The 18,142-nt window shown below is 45.5% G+C and overlaps 1 protein-coding gene across 8 annotated transcripts in view; it reads left to right on the top strand.

Moving 5' to 3' along the window:
* The first annotated feature begins 2,715 nt into the window (after positions 1-2,715).
* UBN1 (ubinuclein 1) overlaps positions 2,716-18,142 on the top strand; it is a 39,102-nt gene continuing 23,675 nt past the window's right edge. For 7 of the 8 annotated variants that reach the window (XM_078604968.1, XM_078604972.1, XM_078604971.1 and 4 more), the window contains exons 1-6: positions 2,716-3,639; positions 8,258-8,356; positions 9,188-9,289; positions 16,156-16,299; positions 16,592-16,695; positions 17,257-17,743. In XM_078604968.1, the coding sequence (XP_078461094.1) occupies positions 3,430-3,639; positions 8,258-8,356; positions 9,188-9,289; positions 16,156-16,299; positions 16,592-16,695; positions 17,257-17,743 (1,146 nt within the window). In that variant the 5' untranslated portion in view covers positions 2,716-3,429. The remainder of the gene's footprint in view (positions 3,640-8,257; positions 8,357-9,187; positions 9,290-16,155; positions 16,300-16,591; positions 16,696-17,256; positions 17,744-18,142) is intronic. The other variant, XM_078604967.1, reaches the window with a different exon arrangement.

Genomic DNA, 18,142 nt, shown 5'->3' with positions numbered 1-18,142 from the left:
CCAGGCCATGCATAGTTGTATTCGTACAAGAGTTGTCTCCTATGCATAGTATACATTGGGAGTGGAAGTCCATAAATGCCATCGCGTGTTTCTTTGCAGTCTTTATATTTAGCAATAGCAACTAACTCGTGTGCTTCCAAAATCTGAGCTCTTAGTAATAAAAAAAACTGCTGGGTTTATATACATTAAAAAAAATAAACATTTGTAAATGTTAACGGCCCCAATCCATAAAAAGGAATATAAGTCAACGTTTTGTGCAATTTGTCCTTCATAGCAACAACCAATAAACTTAACACGTTCGTCAGTAACACTGGCACCTTAAAAGTAAAATCTAAACATGAATAGGTGACGTTTCGGGCCCTTCACAGCACATGGTCAATGATGCAGAAAAGATGATAAATTGTATTGTATACAGAAAGATGATCAATGAACAGAGACATATCAATGTCTTCATAATAAAGGTTATTTGGGTTAGATCACGTAAGTATAAATGTGTCGTAACCCTCCTACCACCCGACGCAGCCAGTAAGGTATATCAGGTAAACAAAAAAACGTGTGTTGGAGAGTAAATTTGGCAAATCGCCTGATTCTGGCTGTAATTACCAGCGAAACGTCGTACTCAATTTGTAAATGTTGTGGATTTACTGTCCCAACGCACTGGTGGACTGAAATTCTAGATTTGAAGCTTTCGTGACTGCAAGGATTCATACTCTTTGTTTTTTTTGGTGATGTCACGTAGGTAAAAAATGTAATAAAATAAATGAAAACTAAATTAAATCACGACGTTTCGGGCGCAACACAAGCGTCCGTCATCTGGTGGGAAAACATGGCCTGCTGCTGATGCAGACTGTTTTAAAGGTTTATGTCTAAGTGACAAACATTACTGGCCGTGTGGAGCGATGGTTGGTCACGACACACATTTATATTTCTTGACTTAAAGCTTTCGTGACTGCAGGAATTAATATTATTTGGGTCTTTCGGTAAAGTCACGTAGATATGTTCAAATTGTGTTTTATTAATTAATAAAAAAAATAATCAAAAGTGACGCAGATAGGTTCACATTATTTTGTATTAATTAAGAAACAATAATAGGTTCAAATTATGTTTTATTAGTTAATAAAAACAATCAAAAGTTGCGTAGATAGGTTCAAATTATTTTTTTATTAATAAAAAATAGGTTACAATTATGTTTTATTAATTAATACAAAATAATTTGAACCTATCTGCGTGACTTTACCGACAGACCCAAAGAATACACATTTATATTTAAGCAATCTAACTCCCCCCCCCCCTACCAAAAAAAACCCCACACATTTACCATGAATATTGTTCTCGAAAGGCAACTTTACGCGTGATATCGATGTCAGTGGGTCACGTCTCCACGTGCGTTTGGCGAGCGCCACCTCGTGGCAGGAGGCGACTTGGACCGTGGGGATTGCCGCAAATCGTTGCACGGTCGTCGGAACGTGGCAGAGTCAACGATAAAGTTGAACACTGGGTATACCGCTGCTGTTGTTTATACATTTCACTCTGTCCAAGTCGATGTTATTATTGCATTCGCGGATGGTGGTTCAGGACCGATGAAGCGGCGTTTGTGATTCGTGCATCACGGGGGGGGAGGGGGTCACTTGACTTTGAACGTCGGCTCTTGATTGTATTATGATGTTGGACGACTCTGCTTTGACCATTGGGGTGGGGTGGGGTGATGAACGTAATGATAATTGCAGCCATTACGTGAATCGTAGACGGCCACGCTTCTCCATTGCTGATTCCCACCAGGCCCTTCTCTGCTGCCCCTCCCCATCATCATCATCGGGCTCCCTCCTTGCAAAATCCTTTATCCACCATCCCCATCGGAACTCGCTCGTCCATCCTCCTGACACCCCGAGCTTTCTCCCCGTGTCCACATCGCCACGCTCAGCCCCGCCGTTGTAAGATGTCCTCCTCCCTCCTCCTCGTGTCACTCCTCGACACTTCCCCCCCCCCTGACCCCTCCCCGCCCTCCCGTCCTCCCGCACCTTTCCCCCCTCCCCTCACCCCTCCCCTCACCCCCTCACCACTACCCCCCCCCCCTTATCTCCGCATTCCTCCCTCCCCCCGCCCTCCTTTCTACTCACCATCGCCCCCCTAAAGCTCACGCCCCCCCCCCTTCATCCCCTCATTCTCCTTCTCTCACCAATAATTACGCCCATTACCCTCTCACCCCTCCCCTCACTACTATCCCCCCTCACCCCCTCCCCTCACCACTATCCCCCCTCACCCCCTCCCCTCACCACTAACCCCCTCACCCCCTCCCCTCACCACTATCCCCCCTCACCTCCTCCCCTCACTACTATCCCCCCTCACCCCCTCCCCTCACCACTATCCCCCTTCACCCCCTCCCCTCACCACTACCCCCCCCTCACCCCCTCCCCTCACCACTAACCCCCTCACCCCCTCCCCTCACTACTATCCCCCCTCACCCCCTCCCCTCACCACTATTCCCCCCTCCCCTCACAATCTTCCCCCTCATCACCCCTCCCCTTAATCCTCCCCTCACCACTGTCCGCCCCTATTCCCCCCTCCTCTCATCCCCCCCTTTCCCCCTCCCCTCACCCCCCCTTACTTCCCCCCTCCCCTCACCCCCCTTGCTTCCCCCCTCCCCTCACCCCTCACAATCCCTCCCCCCTCCCCTCACCCTCCGCCCCCCCCCCGTCTCCACAATGCACCGCGCGGGGCAGAGCGCACGGGCGCGCGAACCCCGATTCAAAATGGCGGAGAGCGCTTAGCGGGCGGCGGCGGCGACCGAGAGAGAGACTCTCACTCCATCAACAACAACTATTAGACAACAACAACAAGGTCACGGCTCGCCAACACCCAGCGGGAACACGCCGCACCGCAAGCCGAGCCAAAGAACAAACGACAACCACCGCCGCCTGTACCATCACAACCACCATCACCACCATCAGCGCCGCTGCCGACAGCAGCCGCAGCAGCAGCCGCCCCGAGTAACCGCAGCAGCAGCAGCACCGGCCTCGACTCCTCCACAGTAGTGGGGCCTCGGCGTCCTTGTAGTCGGCCTCTCCTGCACTCCATCGGTCACGTCGTCCCGTAGCATCTCCGTACCATCATCAACACCATCATCATCGTCGTCGGCGTCCTCACACTCATCTCCGCCTCCATTACCCCCCCCCCCGCCTATCAATCAGCATCAGCCTCGTGTGCGATCCGGCCGCACAAACCAGCCGTAGGTGTCAACGCAATCCGGCTCCTGCACTGCCGTGAAACGCCGGTCTCGTCCTCACCCTCGGCATTGTCTCGCGTTAGATTCCCTCGACATCAGCCGCAGCTTCACATTCATCATCGCCCTCGTCCCTCTTCCCTCATCCTCGCCTTCATCTTCTTCCTCACCGCCCTTGGGGACCCCCCCCCGCCCGGCGGCTGCGTCCAATGGCCGAGCCGCGTAGGGCCACACTGTCCACGGTCTCGGGCCCCTTCGTGGCGGACAAGAAGGCCGAGGGGGACGCGGGTGCCAAGGCGGGCAAGGCGGCGGCGGCCAAGGCGACGACGGCTCAGCGCTTCGTGCTCACGCTGGGCGAGTCGACGGACGAGGCGTGCCCCGAGTTCTATTACCCCGAGCTGCTGCTGAGAGCCGCCGCGGTGAGGACATGGCGAGGTGGTGGTGGTGGTGGTGACATGGGTTGTGGTGGTGGTGCCGGGGACATGGCGAGGTGGTGGTGGTGACATGGGTGGTGGTGCCGGGGACATGGGTTGTGGTGGTGGTGGTGGTGCCGGGGACATGGCGAGGTGGTGGTGGTGACATGGGTGGTGGTGGTGCCGGGGAGATGGGTGGTGGTGGTGCCGGGGACATGGATTGTGGTGGTGGTAGTTTATTGGGGAGATGATACATCACGTTGTGGTCGTGGTGCATGGAGGAGTAACGAAAAGGAAAGAGGAGACGACATGGTTGTGGTGAATGGAGGTTAAAAGGGAAGAGGAGACCACATGGTTGTGGTGAATGGAGGTTAGAGTAGACGACGTGGTGTTGCATGGAGCAGGTAGAGGAGACATGGTGGGGTGGGGGGGTATAGAGGAAACGGTGTGGGTCATGGTCGTGGTAGTCCACCCAAGAGAGACGCGAGGGGACAGGAGATGTGGGTCGTGGTGTAAAGAATGGAGAGGAGACGACATGCGTGATGGTTTGTACATGAAGGGTGGTCATGTCTTGCGAGGGGAAACATTAGGGGCCTAGACAATGGGCCGTGGTGGTGCATGGAGAGTTGTCTCTTGGAGGTTGTCTGGCTGACAGTACAGCATGTCTGGTCCTCTATCCTGTTGTCACTTATGTTTAACCCTCTGCCCGATCGCTCAATATATCTGTTCCACTGTCATATGTCTGTCCCTCTTGACTACCATTCTGGCTGTCAACTTGTCCATATGTCCCTCCGGTTTTTTTCTGACCCTTTGCCGCTCTCGGGCCCTCTCTCTGCCTGACATTTTCCGTATGCTTGTCCAGCTGTTCCTGCAAGTGTCCCCACATCCCAACACCTGACCTGTGTACCTGTACGGATGGCCTGTCTCGCTGCTACTACTCTGCTCCGTCCGTACGTTTTTTCTGGTCTTCCATTTGTATATTTGCCTCCGTGTCAGCCTATCCCACCATGCCCTGTGCCCTGTTGGGGGTTAGGGGATGGTGACCATGATGGTAACGATGGAGGTATCTGGGTGCTGTTGGAAGCGGAGCCCAATTCGCGGCGCCGCAGGTTCTCCCCGAGTTCGATTACCAATTAAATCCCGCTGCCCCGTACACTGTACATGGAATCGCACTGTAATGTTTCGCTGCTGTTGTTGACAATGGCTTGGCAGCGTAATTAGCTGCCGTCTGGGAACGACGGGAACACAGTTGGGAGTGAGTGCCTCGTAATGGAGGATCCTGGGATGGTGTGTGCCCCCCTTGTTCTTTAAGGTCACGCACAAAAGTGGCATTGCATTGGGCTACCTTGCGTGTTTCAAAAGACAACGAGCATTGCGGGCCTGCATTCGTGATGATGATGACGGCAGCCGCTGCTACTTGCTTGCCGTGTGTGTGGTGTTTGCCTACAAGAGAGTTTTAACATGCACATATCGGTGGTGCCGGCTGCCTTGTGTGGGGGGGGGGGGCTCCTTTAGTGTGCTTACGTGCCGCAACGATGGGAGACCTGGCTTTCGTGCCATTGCGATGGGAGACCTGGCTTACGTGCCAAATGTCAGGGTGTGGAATGGCAGCACGCGACTAATTCACCGTGTAGGACTTGCGGAAGAGCGTCGAAATGTGTGTGGCGGCGGGGGGGGCGGTGTCCACTTAAAGTGAACTGAACGTGTCGCGCAATCGGATAGGAGCGATCATTTCTCAAAAAAGCGTTGCATATTTACTCGTTCGCGTTCAAAGCAACGTCAAGGTTGCACTGCTGTGTGGTAACAATGGGATTGCGATACATTGCTTTACGTCGTGCCCAGGGTGGCTTGCAGGCGGTTAAGCCATTATGCACCTCTTGCATTATATTACGATAGCCCGCCCAGCCGTGATGATGTGCAGTTAGTGGGTGGTGCTACTGCATTGTGGACCTGTGCACCCCCCTCCACACACCCTCGCCCACCCACTCATCCACCCACCCACACGCATCACTCATCTACCCCACCCGACCACATCACTCGTACGTTCGCCGCTTTCCAAAGCCACCCAAACCGCATGCACCGTCGTGCTGCAGCACCAATGTCACTTACCCATTGACAATGATGCGGGGGGATGGCCGAGGGGCTTTGGCGAAGGGGTTTCTGCGAGGGAAGGTGTGTGTGTGTGGTCTTCTAGTTTTCGTACCCGGCGGAACGTAACGTGATGTAAGGTGGGGTAGGCTCTGTGCCTGTCCCCGCCGAGGGAGGAGCGTGGTGGAGGGGAGGCCCTTTGGGAGGGGAACCGGTGCCAAACCCCAGAGCAGTCCCCTTGCTGCCGACATCTTGTCATGGATGTCCCCCCGGCTATGGCTCTTGGCTTGAGCCAAGAGTCGGGAGGGAGGGAGACAAACGTGTGGCTTGATGGCGCAGGGTCTGTGACTTAGAGGGGTAATGTTGCACGTGTGCAAGTTACCGGCTCCCCTTGTTGGTAGAGGGGTTGGTACCTTTGGAAGCAAATTCTAGTTCCTAATCGAGTTGTTTTGACATTGCACGAGGTTGTGGCGTATGCAGGTACACCTTAAATGAGCACAATTCATCGTTGCATTGCACTGGTTGGAGGGAAGGCGAATGGCAACGTCTTGTTGCAAGCGCACTGCTTCAGATATAATCATACCTGGCCTTGCGCCCCCCCCCCCCCGCGAGTGTGCATATATGCAACTTATATTGTACCGTAACTGTTTGCGTTTTCACTGAATCGCTTATTGCTCAGCACGTTTTCGTACAGTATTTACATGACCTTTATGACCTTGTGACAGCCCGTTCAGATCTGGTACATGTTATATCACTCTGTCAATCCACTGCTGGATGACGGCCTCCGTGGCCATGCGGCTTCGTGTGGGTTGCTGAAGCCAGGGGCAAATAGACGTTAGAGCATGTAAGTGCAGTACAACAATGGATTCTTCTGCACAGATCTCTGCTGGTGTTGAGTTAAGAATAGAGTAAACCAGCAATGCTTCAATTAGTCTTATGAGTTTTAAAGGAGGTTTTGTTGCAATGAGTTGCTTGGCCAATGCTTGGTGTAATGTTAAGGGGCCAGTGTCTATTTTGCAAAGGAGGCTTTGGAAGGATTTGCAGGTTGCTGACAATTTGATGTGTGCATATTCCATGACTTTTCTAAACATTTGAGAGGCCATGTTTATTTTAAAAGGGATAAACACACCTGGGGTGGGGGGAGGCTTTTTTACATAGCTGGCATTATGATCTGGCCATGTGTCACGTAATTCACTGGAAGGGTGGACATTGAGTACCCTTGTCAACCTTAAGTGTACACAGCTGTCTTCCAAAGGCGAGCCAACGTGTTGTTGTAAATGGTAATGTCTGAAATTCAATTCCAAAATTGCATTATCCCTATTCGTTCTCTCCAGGTCTTCTGTTGCAATCAGACTCGTGTGTTTTAGTTTTTGCCGTGAAATTGATGCATTGTCACACATTGGTTTATATGAAGCTATGTTGAACTTCTTTCGCACCATACGTAGCCGACTGCTAATCGGAGGTGCAATAACGTCGTGTGAAGATATTTACTTTGCCGTTTGCTAAGAGCGCAGAATTTATATGGATGTGCCCTGGCACGTTTTTGAGTGTTTGTTGCTTGAAACATGAAACGCAAAAGGAAAGTTGCTGCGTGTTGCCATGTTCGTATGGTCTGTCAACTTACCAGCGTTCATTGCGGTTTGGCTGAGTATTTTTCATTACCTGTCAATCCAAAACTTTTGTAGTCTTTTAATGGGTATGCATATATTGTTTTAAAGACTAGATGACGTAAATCATGCAAGTGTTGTTAAGTATGTAAACTATGCACAGTTTTATGGACTAAAAGTGATTTTTGAGCTATGATATACACATTGAATTGTGCGTTTAAGAATTGGATGATTTATGGTTAATGCGTACAATTAATATCCTAGTAGTGTACAAATGACACAGGAAACTTTGAAATGGTTAAAATAAGACTAAAACGAGTCAACAAAGAATTGTTAGAATCACAGCCCTGCACAATGGAAATTAATTGAATCGCTCTTGGTGAGATTTCCAAATGGAATATTTGTCTCATGACATGATGCTGAGAGCAACATTGGAATGCAACTAGATGAATTAAAATGTATAGGGTACATTATTCTGTAAATTAATATTAATGAAAAGGGGTTTCATTATTGCAATGCAATTTCAAAAATGTGTCGTACAACCCAAGAACAATAATTTACAGTCAATTGTCACTCCACTGCTGGATGAAGACCTCCCCATGTCATGGGGTTTGTTTGACCATACTTCGCCAAGTTGGTCGGTAGTGCAGGTTGGTCATGCGGAGCCAATGGATAGTTCAGATAGTACTTGCTTCTGATGTTAGCCATTGCCTTGAATCGAACTTGGCTCACCAATTTCTTATCGCAATGCTCTAACCACTCCATCACCGTTGCCCCCCCCTCCTGCACCACAAAACTTATATAAAACTTTTATGAAATAAAATGTAACGTAATAAATGCTTGTTGTCATCCTCGGATCATTTTTACAATATATTGGCAATGATCAGTTCATTGTAAATTAACCACGTTTTGTTGTTTTTGTTCATCAGGGTAAAACACCAAAGAAAAATAACGACGACCCTTTTAACGAAGAGGAGAGAGAACGGAAGGAAGTTGAAGCCCTGGCCAAAAAGTTTGAAGAGAAATACGTACGTTCAGTATCAAGATTCTGCCTGTGTATCTTCTGACAGCTTTGCACCTCAAGCCACGTGAATATTGGAACATTTTAGTGCAAATTTTATAAATGTTTATGAATCTATTTCACTCACTGCTGTATAAGTTTATCCGCTTTTTATATTTTGACCTACTGATATATATTTTTAAGCCTGGCACAGAAACAATGATTTAAATGGGCTCCTGTATCACAACCACACAGAGCCTATGTATAGATAGCACTGACGAAACTGAATGACTTAACTGTGGCATTAACCATATGACATCGAATACAGTTTACGGATAAGTCCCCAGCGATGAAACTGGATCGTGTGCAGGTGTTAAGTGGATTGTTACATCACAGGGCCATGTGAGATGACGATATCTCTTTACACTTATGCAGCAGGTTTACTTGAAGCTTACAAAATGAACAAGACAGATAATGGAAATACTCCTCGGTACTTTTTGTAATATCTTTAAAATGAGATGCAAAAAAAAATCGATTCTTGAATCACGACTTCCAATCTTGAGTTTATGAAAGCGGTTCAGGGTGTATCATTGCATACGTTCAAATTATCATTGCTAAATATTAATAAAATTTCAAATGAATAAATACTCAAATTAAGGCAGAAGTGAAATATGATGACTTATATCCGCATATCCACGGAACAAAGTTGTTGGAGACCGCACCACATTGGTTAGCAAAATCTCGTTCTTAAGTGTAGTTATGCGGGAAATGTATTGTTCAGGCTGCTTTTGGAAAAAAATGATTGCCACTTTAACTTTCTTCCCATGTATTCCTGTGCCGTGTGTGGTATTGATTACAGTCTACTTCAAAGCAAAAGCTTCGGAGAGATCGAGTTCAGGATCTGGTCGACATTGGCTATGGTTACGATGAAACGGATTCCTTTATTGACAACTCGGAGGCAGTAAGTAAACTTGTCCGGCGGTGTGTGCTGCTGACATTTCTCTGTTTGTGTGCTAAGTTATTTGTTTTCTTACACTTTGTGAGGAAATTCTAAAACTATTAAATTTTCCTGGACGGAGACAAAATCTGATAACAAGTTGTTGCAGCAATTTATCAGTTGCGTAATGTTTCAACAATTACTACTGCGTTTGTTGTTTGGGTTTCAGGAGCATTCTTAATTTTCTTTGCACACTGGACCGTGCCACCTTGAGATGCCAATGTTTTTAAAGGGTATTTACAATTATTCTTATGGTGAAGCTGAGTCTGTGATACATCAGGTGCCATTTAACATCACTTTATAACGGTAATACTTTGCCAGTGCTCTGTTTACAACACTTGAGTCAGGCAAACCTGGTCAAATGGGTCCGTAAAGAAATAATTAACCTTATGGAAATGTGTCCCATTTGTTTTAGTGTGTGCGTGGAGGACAGTCGACAATCATACCAGCTGGAAAGTAGAATATGCATTGACGTTTGGAATATTACCACTTCTGCCACCTGCTTTGGGTTTCTGATAAAAGCAGGAATGATTTTTGCCCTCAGAGGAGTCTTAAGGAACTGACTGCTGGGAGCATTAGAGCGCATTCACAATCCATAATAGGGTTTTATTTGAGGTTACTTTTTGTTTTTAATTTCGCATGAAGCGTTCATGCATGCCACATCGGTTATTGTACCGCGTTTATGGAGACTAGTCACGACTTCAAGGTGGCCAATGTTGCATCGTACCCCCAAAAATCAATTGTACTCACCCAAGTGTCAACATTGTATGGTAATTACTGATCCCATAACCTTTATCTGGAGTGCTATATATAGGCATGCTCATCTAGTAACTTGAGCATATTCAAAACGATCAGTTTCTCCTCTCCCACTTGGTGCCTCGGTGTGTAGAAGGTTGTTTTCCAATTGTGGTGAAGGTGTAGACATTTGCAGGGTGTGTGAGGGGGGTGTGGATGGGTTGCTGGGGTACCCAAATGCCCCTGTGGTTAGCAGCCTTTGCCAGCGGGGGTTATCCAATTTGCGCAGCGCTGCTGGTTTTGAATCCCACAGCCAGTCTGGTAAATTCTGCAGGGAATTGCAGGAGCTTGGTGTCTTCTATCCATGTTTAAAAACCCGCCACCACTTACATTTATCAGTGCATCGTTGCCATTGCCCGAACCCAAGTTTGCATATTATCCACAGCTCTCCATGCCAAATTGCACCCATCTATCCAATAATGCAGGCTCTCCCTTGGAGACAATTTTTGTGGGGTGCGAACGCTGGCGAACAAAGAGTGGAACAATACGGACATCCGGAACAAACACCTCATTTGAGACGCACACATCTCAACATCGCATCTCGTGGCTTTGACGTTTCTCCTCAAAGCCACTGGTGCACCATCAACCGAATCAGAATGCCAACAGGCCGATTCGGACATTTCCTTCATAAATGGAAAATAAAAGACAAGCCACAGTTGGATTAAGACCTAGCAACCCAAACTATATACCATATTATATGCGCTGCTTCAACCGAGGAATAGCAAAACAACACAAACTCTTTCCTGAATCCTGATTGTGGCTAGCAGACCTCAACATTGGAATTGCGCTCCTGAACACATTATTCCATATGTACCATATGCAAGAATAGTGGGTGCTTACCTTGTTAATTAAAAGTATATTGATCTGTTATCCTCTTATAGAACAGGTCTAATTGATCCAGGAACTAATGCGATAACTGAGAGAAGCTTGTGTGGGTATATACACATGCATGGACTCTGTCCAATTCTGATCTGTATTTATATGAAAATAAAACTTCTGCATGCATAGAAGAAAAATCGGAAGGCTTAATTTGGAGATAGAATGGGTTTATCCTCATGCATTATGTATTGCTAATTGCACAATATTAACTGTACAACATTACATTTGTCTACAGCTGTCAATTTGCACTTGATATATTGTTATTACTGTATTAATGACATCTGTATTGATGTGTTTATCATTCCACATCTCCCTTTCAGTATTTCCCTACCATTGACTTTTGACTCTGGGTGTTTTAGGTATGTCTCTTGTGCTGTAGAGGAACAAATAGCATTGATCTCCTTTGCTTACTGCACTTCCCATTGTTATCAGAGATGTCATAATGTTCGTGACGCTCTGTCATTTTTAGAGTGCGCATTTTCAGCTGCAGTTAAATGTATGCACCAGAACCTTGAATATTTCATCCTTGGCCACTGACTGAATTATGCTAGCTAAATGGGGCAGTGTTTTCGAGAGCCGAGGTGTTTGTCTATAGAGATTTCAACGTATGAAAAGTGGTGTTTGCATATCTTTTGAGGTAGTGCTGTGTGTAACAAGTAAATGTATTGTCCCGTGATGTCTTGCTCTGGTTTGGTGGCACTAACTTTTACAAGCGACACCACTAGCTTTTATCATCATCATCATCGCGATCCATAGTCAGATAGCCCTTAGGTTTCTACTTTACATATTGTCATTAGTTTATACTTGCCTCTGTCTTGGTCCAATGTGCTCAAGTAGTGCACATCTTTTTGGCACCAACCTCTTATGTTGTCAAACCATTATTTTTTTAGGTCTTTATCAATTTCCTTAAATTTTTCCAAACAACACACTTGTGATATTTCTGTTGTCCATCCTACATATATATTTCCAAATAACGATTGTTTCATGCTCATCTCTGCCTCCATCATGTCGTCTTCTATGTGCAATATTTTTCTTATTTCTACGTTGGTCACCCTTTGGGCCCATTTTAGATTCAGTATCCTTCTCTAGCAAAATATTTCGAATGCCAATATCTTACTCGCTATTATAGTTGTATCAAAGTTAGCTTGGTGGCTTTACATTACTGGTATTTTGAAATGTATTTTCGTCCATAACTATTTTATAGTTTGTTTGTGGAAGATACAAAAACAGATTTAGCAGCTGGAGGGTCTCGTCAGCCTGTACTGCTTGCCGATGGTTGTGTGACTTTCCAAGCATGATTTGTGATGGAAGAGGCATTTAATCTAAAGGGTTATTTCAAAAGTGCAATGGAGCTATCTTGGGATTGTAGGGAGGGACAGGTCTATGTTTGGAATATGTTTCGGTCATCTCACCGTGCATTAAATATTGGGTATTTTGGCACGTAAAAAAATCGGCGTTTACTGGAAAATGGTGTTTGTGGACGCAGTCTTGGGAGGTTTTTTTATGCTGTTAGGAGTTAAATGAGTTCGGAGTAAAATTTACATGTTAGACTTATTAATCTCGGTTTAAGTTACATCTTGTTTTCCCTAGATAGGTAGTTTAATGCACCATTTTTTTCCTTCCCATGTTAGAAATAAGTGATAGAAATATCCAATAAAATTGTATTCAAATTGAAAACAATTATTTTAGCTGGTTTTGTGTTTGAGGACATATATTTAGCCATAATAGTTTTTTTTCCTGGAACCGCTTTATTTTGGCAGTGCAATGAAGTGGTAGTCAAATGGGCAATCAAATAATGTTTCTTAAAGGAGCAGCGTACACTGCCGGTTCCCACATCGTTTTATAATGGGGCTGTATAGATGCCCCTTCAGGAGCTTTTTCCTTGTATGTGTTTTTGTAGGTGATGTGTCACCTGGAGCGGGAGTTGAACGCATCTGAGAATGTCATTGGCTGACTAGGGAAAGCAGGTTTAAAGTGAGTAATTAACTTAGTTTCTGGCTTCTTGTTTGTATCAAGTCGAAGAACGTCACATGGAAGCAGCGTTTTAATATTTAGTCTTGACAAACAAATACAGCAGTGATAAGATTGTTAAGAGTGTACAAGATTTCAATTGCTTTGATATACCACAGTTCTTACACTGTACACAGGACAACAATGCACGATTCAATTGTGCCTCAACAAATATTTTTGAGTCGAAACATCTTATCGTGGTGGGGGGGAGACTTCAATTTTGATTTCCTGTACTTGCAGTAATCGTGGCAGTGTTAGAGCCAGTGTATCTACTTTACTAGCTAGTCAAGAGATTTTCAGTTGAGAACCTGCAGAGGCTCGAATAGCATTTCCAATGAATTGCCATGCTCTAACAAAACGCCCCTTGCATGGTAGGTCACAGTTCTAATGCAGTGAGTTGATGTTGGAAGGTCAGTATTGACCCTTTCCCGTTCTGTTGTATACATCAGTTCTCCAATTTCCGTTCCGATGATGTACGCGTACATGTACATCATTGGAACAGAACCGGAAGAAAAACTAAAATAATTTTATCGGTACCAAGGCTTCCACAAGGTCATGCGGGATGGCGTGTGGCACAGTTTGGCGTTAGCTATCATAGAGTGCGGTCATGTCGCTATGGTTCTCCATGGTGAGTACAATGTCTTTAAAAACAACGACTCTCTACCTCTCTAAATAAAATTATCACTGAACCGCTTGCGTGTTCCAAGATTCGGTGGTGAACGGGACCCACCCTGTAACTTGCAGTCTCGGAATGGGAAAGGGTGAACTGTGGCCAGGTGGTTCAGCGGTAGAGCGAACAACTTGCAACGCATAATAATAATAATACTCAGCCCATCATCCGTCCGGTGTCAATAAGATAGGTTTCATTCTGTGGGGAAGTCAACCGGGGATGTCCTATGGATAGACTCACCTCCACCATACAAATTTGGAAATCCCACCTGGCTCGGCGCTGTAAACCGGAGATGAGCACCGCTGCGATTCTCATTCGATCAGGAAATCACTTTTGACTTTTTTGACTGTTGGCAACAGTGTTCACTGCTCAGTAGCTGGAATGAGTACATTGTTACCTGTACCTTGATATTCCTTTGTAGAGGCAGCTGAACATCAGCGAGATGCATCTATTGGAGGGTCTTTTTTTTGGTCCTGATTATGCCCGTGTTCTGTCTCCAAGCATTTCCAAAAAGACGACAGCAAGTGACCAAGCACCTGATATTGGTTTATTCTTTTGTATGCTAATGAGAAAGTACTTCTTAGAACAGTGCCTGCTTGTTTGCTGGGATTCAGAGTGCCTATCATCATCAAACAGATTGCAGTCTTTCAATGAACCTTTCCCTTACCGAGGGCCGAATAGGACTTTAAAATGCCTTTGGCAGGCAACCACATTAACACCCATTTCCGTCACTGTAAGAAGCCTATGCAGTGACAGGAGTGACTGAACGTGATGAAAAGTCCCCTCTAGTGCGCCTATTAATGCAGCTAAGATGAGTGTAGTGACAGATAAAGATTAATCTTTTTGGTAGAAGGGAAATAATAAAAAAATAAAACATAATAAAATAAAATTCTCACGACGTTTCGGCCACAACGCAAGCAGCCGTCCTCAGGTGAAGAACAGGAAAGACGGCGTCCGACGCGGTCTTTCCAGCCCTGTTCTTCACCTGAGGATGGCTGCTTGCGTTGTGGCCGAAACGTCGTGAGAATTTGATTTTATTATGTTTTATTATTTTATTATTTCCCTTCTACGTGACTTTACCGAAAGAACAAGAAGATGAATCCCTGCAGCCACGAAAGCTTTAAATCGTAACAGATAAAGATTGTTTTGCAGGCCGTTTCAAATAGTTAGGTTTCCTGTGGCCCCACAGTGGGTCATGTGACCCACAGGCTGAATGAACAAAGTCAGCCTGCGGGCCGTAGGTTTCCCCCACCCCCTGGTATATGTAGGACAGCAATGCCATGTTGCATAACAGGGTTTTGCAGAAGAGTCATCCGAGAGAGAAATGGGCAGCACTTTCCCGTGTGTTTGATCGTTAAGTTTTGGAAATTTACTTTATTTTTAAAATAAATATCAAAATAACACTTCCAGTAAGTGTAAACTCTTTTAGGTTTCATAATTGTTTTATATCACGCAATGGAATTGGAACTCGTAGGGATCGTATTCTTTTCTTCATTCTAGATTTGAAGCTTTCGTGACTGCAAGGATTCATATTCTTAGGTTTTTTCGGTAAAGTCACGTAGGTAAAACATAAAAATTAATGAAAGTAAAATAAAATAAAAAATAAAATAAAAATCACGACGTTTCGAATGCAACACAAGTCTCCGTCATCAGGTGGGACCGTCACAGCCAGATTTGCAGCAAATGAGATACCGCCGCTCTAAGCGTTCAGCAAATCTGGCTGTGACGGTCCCACCTGATGACGGAGACTTCTGTTGCCTCCGAAACGTCGTGATTTTTATTTTATTTTACTTTCATTTCTTTTCTTCACTTGTGCTTACTTTAGATGAGCTGAAGAATGTTACTCGAGCTATGCGTGTGCCGTGCCTTGTCACCCACTGAATGTTCACCAATGTGGGAGATCGTGCATATGATGCATCGTGCAAGTTAACATCAATATGCTGTCAGCGCAAAGTAGCGTTACAAGACAAAACTTTCAACTGTTCCCAAATGCCAACTTGCACATTTTTGTTTTATTTAACAGGAATACTTATTACTGTACCTCTCTGGCATCTCTATATGCTGTGAAGAAGGGCCATTAACCAAAACGTCACCTGTTATATACTTTCTCTTATTTAAGGACGTGTTATGGATGGATATGAGTTGGCTTATTATTGGGAAATGCCTGGGTCTGATGAAAGATGTTTGCTTCCTTGCCAAGCATCTTGTGGTAATGTTGTTGCCTTGAATTTATTTGTATTAGGCTTTGCATTATTTTAACCGATACAAACGTGTTTGTCGGTGTCTTACAACAGTGATGACAAGAGAAAAAAACTTGTCGGCAATTACGGTTATAATTTTCTCTCAAGTCTATAACTACACGAACGTTGAGCGCTTAGAGCGGCGGTATCTCACTAGTTTTACTCTGCAGCACCGTCTGAGCGCGACCGCGATTTACATGATGGGACGGATCCTAACAGTTTTGTTGTTTCGTCAGTACGACGAGTTGGTGCCCGCCTCGCTTACGACCAAGTACGGCGGCTTTTACATCAACACGGGAACCCTGCAGTTTCGGCCGGCGTCGGATTCGGAGGACGACAATGCTTCTTCGAACCTGGACAAGCACAAGAAGCCACTAAAGGTTCCGATGATTTCCTCTCAAGATGCTCCTTATTTTTTTGGGTCCTGCATAGGTTTTAGCTTTTTGGGTTGTTACTGCATGTTGTTTGCGATGAGGTCGCGCCAAAAACACACACGGTACAATCTGGAGAGGCATCAGAATTTGTTTTATTTTGATTACATTTGTAACTTTTAATTCTCAATGTTAAGTGTATTGGTTTTCTCCAAGTGTTTTTTTGCTCATTGGCAAGTAACATCAGTGTTGTTTCATCGATGATCTGTCTTTGATGTTTTGTATTTTTACTTCCCACAAGAAATTTAAGGAAGGAGAGGACAAGATGATGAAGAAGCGTAAAAGGAAAGAAGGACCTGAGAAAGAGAAAATGCCTAAAAAGCTGAAAGTGCTCAAGCAAATAGGGTAATGTTTATTCGAATGTCCACTTTCTCACATACAAAAAGAGTACAGCCCTTGGTCAGTCCATTGATGGATTATGGCTTCCTCACACTTGTGTCGGTTATGGGGTTGAGAATTTAGTGCCCAAGAGCAGTTCTGGTATCACTTGCCACCGATGTTAGCCATAGCCAGGAATCAAAATCGGTTTGCCGGGTTTCAGGGGGCAGTACGCTAACCACTCCACCACCACTCCACCCCATCTCCTTTTTACGAATCTGCAAACCCACCCACTTTATACAGAAGAATATATTAACTTACTGTTGATCCCCCCCTCATCTGAGACTCGGAGCATATTCTTGCCAAAGAATGCCTGGTCCTTGTTCTTTTTCAAACATTTCAAGAACACCATTGTGTCGAAGAGACTTTTTAAGCATTAATATCCGTTTGGGAGTTTGATTTTGCTGAACTGTAACGTCTTAAGTTTGGGGCATTAGAACACACTTGCAAAAGCCATTATTTACTGCTTAAAGTTACTGCTTGATGAGAAATGGTCGTGGAAAAAAACAAGGCGTGTTTCTTTCGCAGAATAACACCTCTGAATTCTGACAAGTCCGAAAAGCAGAAGAAAAAGAAAAGCAAAGGCTCCATTTCACTGCCGGAGATGATTGAGCGATTCCAGAAGGAGAAAGAGGAGGCGGCAATGAAGCAGGAAAAGGTGGCGCAGGCCGCACCGGCATCCGGAAACTCTGTAAATGCTACAAATGCCAGCGCTCCAGAGGAGCTCGTAAAAGCGCCTGTAAGCAAGCCAGAGCCCCTGCCAATGCCAGACTGCTCTGCCGACCAGCTGCTGCCCAACCTGTTTGGGCCAGGCTGCGATCTGGACCTACTTCAGGTGGTGGCCAACGCAGCACACAACCTGACCAGCCTTGACCTGGACAGTCTCCTGGAGGACTCGCCAAACAGCAGCCTCTCCCAGGAGTCGGAGGCTCCTTGCCAGCAGGCCCAGCCCAATCCCAAGCTGCCAGATGGGCTGCCTGCTCCACTTGACATGAAAATTAAGCAACTGGCAGAGGTAAAATATATTTAATGCATTCCAACTGAGGTTGCAAGCATTAATGCATGAGCTCTGTCCATCTGTCTGTCCATGTCTCTCTAACTTGGGGTCATGGTTACTATTGTAGAGATGATTCGGTTATAAATGTCCTCCTCTAACCCAGCTTAAATATACGCTGCCAAGCTTGGTGGTGTTCATTCGGACGCTGTCTTTCCGACAGCCCTGTTCTTCACCTGAGGACGGCTGCTTGCGCTGTGGCCGAAACGTCGTGAGAATTTTATTTTATTATTTTTATTATTTCCCTTCTACGTGACTTTACCGAAAGAACCAAGAAGATGAATCCCTGCAGTCACGAAAGCTTTAAATCGATATTTCAAATAAATTTCAAGTTTTGTTGGTACTAAGGACTTATCCTAC

Source organism: Lampetra planeri, chromosome 23 (genome assembly GCF_965212315.1).
Source record: "Lampetra planeri chromosome 23, kcLamPlan1.2.h2, whole genome shotgun sequence".
NCBI lineage: Eukaryota > Metazoa > Chordata > Hyperoartia > Petromyzontiformes > Petromyzontidae > Lampetra > Lampetra planeri.
Note: the sequence above shows the minus strand (reverse complement) of the source record. Positions and strands in the feature narration are given on the sequence as shown.